Source organism: Sitodiplosis mosellana, unplaced genomic scaffold, assembly GCF_009176505.1.
Source record: "Sitodiplosis mosellana isolate CC-2019 unplaced genomic scaffold, AAFC_SMos_1.0 Smas_scaffold_6226, whole genome shotgun sequence".
NCBI classification, from domain to species: Eukaryota; Metazoa; Arthropoda; class Insecta; order Diptera; family Cecidomyiidae; genus Sitodiplosis; species Sitodiplosis mosellana.
The window spans coordinates 21,832,071-21,842,561 of NW_022601467.1; the positions used below are offsets into that span (position 1 = coordinate 21,832,071).

General features: G+C 35.3%; 2 protein-coding genes and 1 long non-coding RNA gene across 5 annotated transcripts; 2 read left to right on the forward strand and 1 right to left on the reverse strand.

Annotated features, from left to right (window-relative positions):
- Positions 1–323: 323 nt before the first annotated feature.
- Positions 324–934, reverse strand: LOC129578331 (uncharacterized). Its single transcript, XR_008689090.1, has 2 exons — positions 806–934; positions 324–649 (listed from the first exon to the last, which is right to left on the reverse strand). It is a non-coding gene; the product is annotated as an uncharacterized LOC129578331 (long non-coding RNA).
- LOC129578326 (cohesin subunit SA-1) lies at positions 911–6,511 on the forward strand. Of its 3 annotated transcripts, none has more exons than XM_055466677.1 (16): positions 911–1,183; positions 1,331–1,417; positions 1,492–1,727; positions 1,835–1,959; positions 2,047–2,217; positions 2,425–2,979; positions 3,083–3,261; positions 3,385–3,791; positions 3,969–4,006; positions 4,077–4,259; positions 4,345–4,914; positions 5,007–5,163; positions 5,286–5,416; positions 5,486–5,662; positions 5,812–6,023; positions 6,159–6,511. In XM_055466677.1, exons 1-16 carry the CDS (start codon positions 1,179–1,181, stop codon positions 6,382–6,384), a joined length of 3,459 nt encoding a protein of 1,152 aa, XP_055322652.1. In that variant the 5' UTR covers positions 911–1,178; the 3' UTR covers positions 6,385–6,511. The 3 variants fall into 3 exon arrangements, with proteins under 3 accessions (XP_055322652.1, XP_055322654.1, XP_055322653.1); XM_055466679.1 differs by having other exon boundaries at positions 1,501–1,727; XM_055466678.1 differs by having other exon boundaries at positions 1,023–1,183; positions 1,498–1,727.
- A 423-nt stretch (positions 6,512–6,934) lies between these two features.
- Positions 6,935–10,056, forward strand: LOC129578327 (uncharacterized). The gene is made up of 2 exons (XM_055466680.1): positions 6,935–7,071; positions 7,132–10,056. Exon 2 carries the CDS (start codon positions 7,153–7,155, stop codon positions 8,485–8,487), a length of 1,335 nt encoding a protein of 444 aa, XP_055322655.1. The 5' UTR covers positions 6,935–7,071; positions 7,132–7,152; the 3' UTR covers positions 8,488–10,056.
- Positions 10,057–10,491: the final 435 nt, after the last annotated feature.

A 10,491-nucleotide genomic window follows, 5' to 3' on the forward strand; every position in this document is an offset into this window, starting at 1 on the left:
GCAACCTTTTCAAAGTTTTCTAAATATCGAACAGTTGATAGTTTTTGACAATCCAGAAATAATTATTTAGCTTATTGAAGAAAACAAAATTGGAATTCTTCATTTTTAACTTGGCCACTCTTGTCTATAGCAAGTTTTTCGCAATACCACAAGTATGAATACAAACCCGAGTTTCAACAGTGTTTTGCATTGAAAATATCTGCAATTTCAAATTCAATTTTTACACCAAATTTGGTTTTTCAATTCAAGCGGTTTGAATAAAGCGACAAATCCATTTTTCTTAAGAGAAAAAGTCCAATTTGTTCAGATTTCAATACCAATCCTCATAGAAAATGCATTTTATTGTACATCTAAAACGTTTTTACATTAACAAATTCAACGAATTTACGCAAAAATATGGCAAACAAAAAGATTTTAAAATAGACGTAATAGTATAAAAATGTTAGTATGCAGGCATGTTGTTCGTTTTGGCTTGGGCCATTCGGAGAACTATCATCCTCGTCGGTATAATTTGGAGCAAAATTGTCCTCATCAGTGATGTTTTGCATTAGTAGCGTTCAATTATCAGCACCACACCAGACCTCCTGCAAACCAGTTTAAAATATGTTGTAAATTTTGGTGGGTTAGATGAAGTACAAGCCATGCAAATCTGTCCGAAATGTGTGTTAAAGTTTTAGATTGAAACCGGGATTGTTGAATAATCGTTTGTGATTTCAAACAAAATCCACGACCCGAGACCCATGCAAATGGTGCGAAATAAAATTACGAGTGCACTTAAATCTAAGGCAAATAAATTCGAATTTACATCGATTTTTAGCAGCTGATTGTTAGTGTGTTTAATGAAAATTAAAAAAAAAAAGATCAAATATTTCGATAAAACTTATTTTTGTTTTCTTTAAATAATGTCAAGACGCTCGTAGTAAATACACCACGGTATTGTTCTCAATTTTGTGTTGATATGTTTATATGGAATGTCAACGATGTACTAAATTGTTGTACTAAAAATCTGAACGCCAAGCAATATGACAGAAGTGTTCGAAAAATCAAAGATGGAAACTACTCCATAATGGACAAATAACAAACTAAAGTTTCGACAAACATTTTCCCTAACATAAATCAATATCAAAGCGAAAAGAGTACGGTTTCGGACGAGATTGTAAAAATAAACGCCGTTCAAAATGATGTAAGTAGAAAAAATGTGGAGTTTTTTTTATATTTGGAGCATATTAGCGAGAGTGTAGACTTTGATGCTTGTTTACAATACAAACCAAAGTGTACTGTGGAATTTAAGCGGCAAATATTGATGCGATTGTGCGTTTTTGTTTTGCAGGATGCCAAGACGAGGTGGCAAACGCATCCGGATGGACGATCCGGTGCCAATGGAATACGAGGAAGATATGTATCGTGGTGGAGCTGGGTAGGTTAAAATGAAATAAACAACAATTGAAGGCAAAAATTCAGTGCGATCCATTTGTTTATGTTGTGTGTTAGGGGCAGCAGTGACCATTTGAATGAAAGCTACTCAGACCGTGATGATGGCGAATCACCCGTTAAAGGTGGCCGTATGACAAGATTAAGAGCCAGAGGTGGTATCAGAGATAGACCGCCAATTATTGATGACGACGATGATGAAATCTATCATGCACCTCCACCAACACAATCAGCCCGCAAACGCAAAGCAGGCGCTGGACGAAAACCAGTCGCTGAAAAAATCGTGGAAAGAGTCGGTAAGTTTCCATTCCAATTAAGTTGATTCGATTCAATTGAATTTATTCGGTGGTTGATGAACAAGTAGAATTGCAAAGAAATTATGCTAACCATGAAAATGTTACAGAAAAACCGGTCGTTGAGAAACCACCCGTTGTTCATCATCATCGTGGTGATGACCGTGAACGAGATGTCACCGAAGACGAAAACAGCCTGTACTACATCATTAGAAATTCAAAATCGGCAATCGCGGTATGATTGATAGTTTATTTTATTGCATTTTTTTTTCGATTCAAATCAAAAGTTTTCTGCTCATCATTTTTCATGTTTCGTTTTTAGAGCATTGTTGACGAATGGATTGAAAGCTATAAACAAGACCGAGACCATGCGTTGATGGTTCTGATGCAGTTCTTCATCAATGCCAGTGGTTGTAAAGGTCGCATCACACCCGAAATATCGTTCATGGAGCATACGGTTATCATTCGAAAAATGACAGAGGAATTCGACGAGGTATATTTTGCCAAAACAATTTACTTATCCATGATGTGTCAATGTTTATTTTGTAAATAATCTTCTTTTGTGAATGACGACCATTGTTGTTCACTAATCACGTTGAAATTAGTCATACATTTGTGTCAGATTAACTTCCAAATGCAACTGCTTTCTCTGTCACTTTCATTTAAACCAAATAACAAATAAACCCTTCTGTCCAAACAGGAAAGCGGCGAATATCCATTGATTATGCCAGGTCAACAATGGAAAAAGTTCAAAGTGAACTTTTGTGACTTTGTACAAACGCTTGTCAAACAATGCCAGTATTCAATCATATTCGATCAGTTCTTAATGGATCATTTGATTTCGTTGCTAACCGGTTTATCGGATTCGCAAGTGCGAGCCTTCCGTCACACAGCCACACTGGCCGCCATGAAACTGATGACCGCTTTAGTTGATGTGGCACTTTTGGTATCGGTTAATTTTGACAACGCGGCACGTCAGTATGAGAGCGAACGATTGAAAACGCGAGATAAACGGGCCAACGATCGATTAGAATCATTGTTGACCAAACGCACCGAATTGGAAGAGAACATGGAGGAAATCAAGAATATGCTGACGTACATGTTCAAGTCGGTGTTTGTGCACAGATATCGAGACACATTGCCCGAGATTCGTGGCATATGCATGAGTGAAATCGGAGTGTGGATGATTAAATTCCCCGTTAATTTCTTGGACGATTCCTACCTCAAATACATCGGTTGGACACTTCATGATAAGGTATGTGAATGCAAAAATTGGAATTTGCCGGAAAAAAAAGATATTTTGAACAATAAAACTCAATAGAAAGAATTGATTTATTGATTTCGACATTCAAACACAGGTTGGTGATGTTCGTTTGCGATGCTTGCAAGCCTTATTGCCACTTTATGCGTCCGAAGATCTGAAAGGCAAGTTGGAATTGTTCACATCAAAATTCAAGGATCGCATCGTTGCCATGACACTCGACAAAGAATTTGAAGTGGCGGTTATCGCAGTCAAACTTGTCATCAGCATTCTCAAGTAAGCATTACATTTGGAATCTTTTTTGCGGAAAGATGGACTCATTATTATATAAATCATTTTTTCGAATCATTTGCAACATTCTGATACCAATGTTCATTTTATCTAATGATCTCAATGCAGAATTCACCCCGATATATTGACCGACAAAGATTGTGAAATCGTCTACGAATTGGTATATTCATCTCATCGCGGTGTCGCACAGGCAGCCGCCGAATTCTTAAACGTTCGACTATTCCATTTGGATGAGGATTCAATGGATGTGGTAAAGACAAAACGTGGCAAGAAACGACTGCCGAACACTCCATTGATTCGCGATTTGGTACAGTTCTTCATTGAATCCGAACTGCACGAACACGGTGCATATCTGGTAGATTCGTTCATTGACAACAATCCAATGGTCAAAGATTGGGAGTGCATGACGGATTTACTGATCGAAGAGCCTGGTCCAAATGAAGAACAATTGGACAATAAGCAAGAATCGACATTAATTGAAATTATGGTCAGCGCTGTGCGTCAGTGCTCAACAGGTAGGTTGGATGAAATGTAATTTTTGGATTGAGAAATTGAAAATTTAAAAAGGATTTATTGAAATTTTTGGAGATATATTTAGATAAGCTAGTCTCTTCAGGTGTTTACAATCCGAATCAAATGCTTATACCAACTTTTGAGTCATTAATAACCATTATTGCATCTTTACGTTACAGGCGAACCTCCAGTCGGTCGTGGAACCAGTCGAAAGATGGTAAGACCACTTAAAATTTGCATCACTTTCAGTTCTATGCATCATTTACGACTCTTTAAACTCATTCCAGACACAAACATCCAAAGAGGTGAAGCAAGTCCAAGAGGACAAACAAAAGATGACTGAACATTTCATACAGACGCTACCAACCCTGTTGCAACGATATGGTGCAGACGCTGAGAAATTGGCCAACTTGATGGCTATCCCACAGTACTTTGAATTGGTTGTTTACACCAATTCCAGACAAGAGGCTGTAAGTCTTTTTTTTTACATCTTCTTCGCTTCTTTTTAAATTGCATTTTCCCAAAATTTGACCTTTACCTCATTCGAATCGCCAGAATTTGCAAGCGTTCTTGGATAAAATGGGTAGCATAATGCTGATGCATAACGATCGTGATGTATTGGAAACATGTTCAAAGACGTTGGAATTCTTGTGCACAGAAGGAAGTGGTATTTTCACAAAGTGTGACATCGCTCGATCGAACATCATCGATCAATGTGTGAATCGGTACAAAGAAGCCATCGATGATTGGCGTAACTTGATTGCCGGCGAAGAAATTCCAAATGAAGATGAAATTTTCAACATTATCGTGAGCCTGAAAAAAGTGTCCATTTTATACTCGTGCCACAATTTGAATCCGTGGGGCATTTTCGATTCGTTGTACGAAGATCTTGACGAATGTCAGTCACGAACAGCAGAAGGCAAAGCTCTTCCGAATGAAGCACTGGTCTACTGCATCGAATCATGCTACTTTGCGATCACATGGGGACTGCACTATTTGGAAAACACATGCGAACCGCAGAATCAAGAAGACGCTTCGGTCATTTTGCAAAGAAATCTCTTCAAATTCATGAATGTGTGCACCGAATTGGTTCGATCCAGCAAAGTCATTGAGATTCAAGAAGCGGTGAGTCGTTTGAACAGAACCGTTTTCTTTGTGGATTTTTCGATTTTGAAATTTATGAATTAAATATGAATTTCGTATTGTTTGTATTTCAGGCATTCAAGTCGATCTGCGATCTCTTGATTATCTTCTCAGATGTTCTCGGTACGATCAATCCAGTGTACAAAAAACTTCACTATGTTTCGACGGCTGAACAGCAAGCGGTACTGAATGGTTTTGTTCAGCAATACGTATTTGCTACTCAAGAAGAAGGTTTGTAACTCTTTTGATTGCATTTATGGTGTTTTCGTTCAAAACGGAAATGAATTTGTTGAAAAATGAAGTGATTTCAAAGATTTGAAGTTGAAATATGCGTTGAAATCTTTCACTTGTAGAAAGCCACGACGAAACTCGTATCGAAGAATTGCACAAGAAGCGAAACTATTTGGCCGCCTATTGCAAATTGGTGGTGTACAATGTAATTCCCATCAAGTCAGCTGCGGATATTTTCAAGCATTATTTGCGCGTAAGTTTCTCAAATCCAAATGACAAGAGAGATTCCAGATGAGATTGATTGGATTTTTTTTCGTTTCAGTGTTACAATGAGTATGGTGACATCATTAAAGCAACCATGGGAAAAGCGCGTGAAATCAACAAAATCAACTGTGCACTGACAATGTGCCTAAGTTTAATCACCACATACAAAGACATTCAAAAAGCAAATGACTCGATTTATGTATCGAAGAGCTCGCAGCCATTCACAGACCTCAAGGTAACTGCTTCATTCAACACAAAGTGGGACTATTTTTTCAATTCCACCATAGAAAATTACTTTCTTTTAATTTTTTTTCGGACAATTGGCTGTCCTCTGTACAAAACAATTATCTGGATTTCAAACACTAATCCGCATGCATGTTGCAGGAATTGGCAAAACGATTTGCACTCTCATTCGGTTTGGATGCAGTGAAAAATCGTGAAGCAATCATCTCGTTGCATCGAGCCGGTATTCTGTTTGCAGTGCAAAACAATAACGATGCAATTGACGATCCATCAGCACCGCCACCATGCTTACTATTCCTCGAAATTCTCAATGAATTCACAAACAAACTCTTGAAACAGGACAAAAAAGTTGTGTAAGTGGAAGTTCAAATCCAACTTCTTTTTCTTCATAAAACGATCAAATTGTGAATTCCTTTTCTACATGATCGAATGTAAATAAGTGAATTGTGATATGAAAACGATAAAAACGAAATTGTTCATAAAAACAGGTTAAATTTCTTGGATCGTCGCATTTCATCGGGCATACCATCGAGTCGAGTAGAGGATTGGCAACCATTGCTCAATTATCGTAACTCGCTGATGCACGGAGAAACCGATCAAGTTCCAGTCACATCGAAGCGAGCATACACAAAACGTCGAAAGGAACAAGATGCCAACGAGGAAGATGACGAAGAAAATGAAAATTCAGATGTTGATCCAGACTTACGTGGATAAACCCATCACTAGAGTGAATAACAAATAGACAAATCTCGCGCAACTTTCGACAATTTTTCAAACCATAAGTTAAAATAAATTAATGTACCTCATTTCAATAAATTCGAAATATAAGTAAATGAACCAAGAGAATTGTTTTTTAATTTATTCTCCATGAATAAAAAAAAATAGTATCGCGATCGAAAGAAGCAAAAGAGATCTGTTGAGAATAAAAATGGTATAAGCCGAAACCACCTGTTTATGGTATACTCAATCATTTGCCTTGTTTCATTTTTACAGCTCTCCCGGCATACAAAACACACCACCATCATCGTCTGTCTTTGAGAGAGAACGAATATTGTTAGACAGAATAAATCAAATCAAACAAATTATTCACCAGGTGAACGAATGCATTTCGAACTTCTATACAGTTTTCTTGTGCCCAATTGGTGTGGTGTGATCAACATATATGGGCGGTTTCGGCTAATCCCGTTTTCATTCTGAACAACACAAATACAACTACAAAAAACGTATGTCAGTGATATTATGGTAATGTCAACAAAGATTGACTACATACTGCCTAGTAATTTCCAATTGATAACTGATTTTCCAAAAAATTCAATTTATTTATTAGATATTTGAAAAATTTACTTATTCAATTCAGTTCAGTTTTGTTTGCTGGTGTTTGAGCAGTATGTAAAAAAGAGAGTATGTAAAATTGTTCGACACATTCCTAAAATATTTGATTTATAGTTTTCTTCTTTACAGTTCTTAGTAATCTCATTCAAAATGGCTGATGCAAAAGGTGAACCTGAAGAAAAGAAGGAGGAAAGAGCCGATGAGACCATGGTTTCAAATAATCACATAAAAATCACTGACCTCAACCAATTTTGTTTAGAAAAAATCTTCGCTTATTTGCCCTTGGAAGACCTTCTCAACGTATCGGACTCCAATAAATATCTTAGATCGGCTACTCGAATGCCATTCGTTTGGAGCTATGCTAGGAAATCAGTCAGAATTGATCTGCAGTGTATAATGAATTACGATACTGATAAGGAGATAATAATGTTTGAGCCTTATACAAATATTCCGAAACAACCGGGAGATGAAGATATAGTGATTGTTGATCTAAAAAAAAGCTTTCAAATACTACGTTGCTTCGGCGGACTGATAATCGAGCTCAATTTTTTTCATTTCTCATTTTCAAACAAAAAAAAATCCAAAAACTACAATCGTATTATGAGTTACATAGGCGAATTTTGTGCTGAATCTTTGAAAAAGGTCTCATTTCATAATGGGTCAGGATTTGAAGGGTTCGAGAAACCATTTCTAAACGTCGAAGATCTTACAATCCACTTTGTTAATTTGAAAGAGAAATGTTTGAGTTCGCTTTTTCCAAAATTGAATCGCTTGCATTTCAATTGTTTTCGTGACAATGCTTTATCAGTTCTATCGGAGTATTTTCCAAATTTGCATCACTTAAAATTGGGTATGGGTGTCTCGGTTTTTGATAATCTTGCTACAATATTCCAACTAAATCCACATATACGCAGTTTGAGTATCGGTATACTCAGTTTAAATAATTTCAAAAGCTTTAGTGAACGCTATCTACAGTCTATTGAAAGTCTTCATATCTCAAGCTTCTTAGTCCGAAAATATAACTATTGCATACATTTGTCAAATGTAGAAAAATTCAAAATTCGTTATGTAGGTGACGTATATTTTGCCTCTCCAAAAATTCCGTTTTCGTTCAATGAGTTGAAAGAGTTCGAAATTGAGAGTAATTGCACATTGCCTGAGTTTTTCATTACTTTTATCAATGAAAATCCATCGATTGAAAAATTAACGTTAACATCTATTGATTTACTCAAGAATGTATTAAGAACAGGTGATTTAGAGGCTGCGCTACCATTTCTGAAAGACATTATTCTCGATGATGTCATTGACAACACTAAAAAGAAATTATGCATTTTGTTGCGCAATTTAGAATTTTTGAAAAGTTTTACATTTCGTACTAGAGATATGGATGAAGAAATCTGGTTAGTTTGTGGCGACAAATGGCGATTCTATCGCAATGAGGAATATAATAGGATAACATTGCAACGCAATGAAGCGAATGTTTGAATTTCCATTTATTTCATTCTTCCCACTTTCATTCACACGCAAACTGGAACGCGTATGCATAAAGACTTTCGGTTTTCAATATAAGTTCAATTTGTATTTCATACGATAACAAAAGCCAGTAGTTAGTAACACGTTTGCAACAAAAGCAAAGAATAAGAACGGAAATCGGGGAAAAATAACGAAAAATTTGAATCGAATGTAAATGTAAACGGTACGTCGGATCTTTCGAACTTTCGACAATTTTACAAGTTTTGATTTAAAATATATATCAATGTACCAGGTCATAACTTGATGTCCCCCCCCCATTTCAATGAATCAACATTTAATTAAGAAAAGACGGTTTATTTTTTTTTTTAAATATTTTATTTGTAAATATTGATCAAAACTTTGATTCAAGTTTTTTTTTACTGTAAATACTCTGTCTACAACAGTCATAGAAGAGAATGCCGGCATGTTGTTTGGTTACGTAATTCGATATGATACAGCGAACTCGAACGAACAACAACGTGGTTTACACACGAGCATTGAACAAAACACTACAGCACACTCAAATAACATCATTTTGTACTTTGAATTATCGGAAGATTTTTTTTTCGGTTTTAGTTCAAGTGTTTGATTGATGGCAAATACATACACATCGTCTCGCTTAATCATATAAATCACCTAATTCCTGGTGCAACAACAACGATGATTAGACGAGTTTAAATTGGTACGAGACAAGGCTTTTAGTGGCAATTCTGATTATTTCTTCTTCTTTTTTTCGTTAATTCCGTCTCGCTTTCACTTAAAATATCGAATTAGATAGCGCCAAAAACATGCCAACATCTATAACAATGCCTTTGTTTCTTTGTGATAACTCTATTGTTGTTGTATTTAATTCTCTGTTTCATCCATTTTGGCATAAACATTTTTCTATGGTTAAGTGGAAAAAATGTGCAATCGGAAATGATAAGTAGCTCACACGAGACACAGAAATGATTTCAACACAATGTAAAAAAAAAAACATGTGACCAAAAATGCAAGACATATCTATTTCCTGTGGATTGGATGAGTTTCTCTTTTTTACTCAATGTTAAGCTGAACTGATTTTCAAGCGGCTCTCGTTCCGTTTCATACATTCATCGCATCGATATTGAATACTTCGAACTTGAACAATGGAATTGTTTAGTAAAAAATAGAAAGAACAAAATCAGACTTAAATGTTCATTAATTCCTTTTTCGTCAAGATTTATCACACGATCAAGCGAAAAAGAAACATCGAAGATATTATGTGTTAAGTAAAAAATAATAATCAACGATTGATATATACTCAATATCGAATGATTGATGTGGCCTGTTTTCCCTTTAATCATTTCTTCAACTTGGGTCAGAGTTCAACATTGAGCAAACGATTTTCGGAATTTTTTTTCTTCTGTTTTTTTTTTACACGAAAATCTTACATTTGAGATATGATTTTTTTGTTTTCGGTTCAAATATAATTAAAATTGTTCAAGTTATTAGGTTGTAAATTCTGTAATGTAATATAATTTAATCAATAAATGTTTGTTTTGACTGTTTATAGTTATTTTATAATATGTCTTTCAAATAAATATCAATTAAATGATTTAAATTAATTTATTGAATCTAATTCGAGTTTAAAAGAGTTCATATTTTCTCGCTTTTTTTGTTTTGTTTTTATACTTTGCTAAATTTGTTTTTTTTTCCTTTTCATTTTCATGATGCATTCAATCAAAATTCATATTCCCTCTGCAATAGAAATAGAATCTATTGTAACATTTGTTTTAACACAGCCATTTCGATTCTACTCACCTCCCATAAACAGTTTAAAATCGAAAGTTGCTTTTGTCGAGTGCTATAATGCGAATTTGTTTGGTGAATTGAGAGAGAATGAGAGATAGAGAGAGATTCATTTTAGAAGAATTTCTCCGGCTTTTTTTTTTCTTTCGAAAAGTTAATTGTTTTTGGTTTTCTGTCTTTTTTTTTTCAAATAGTTTGACCAAAAAA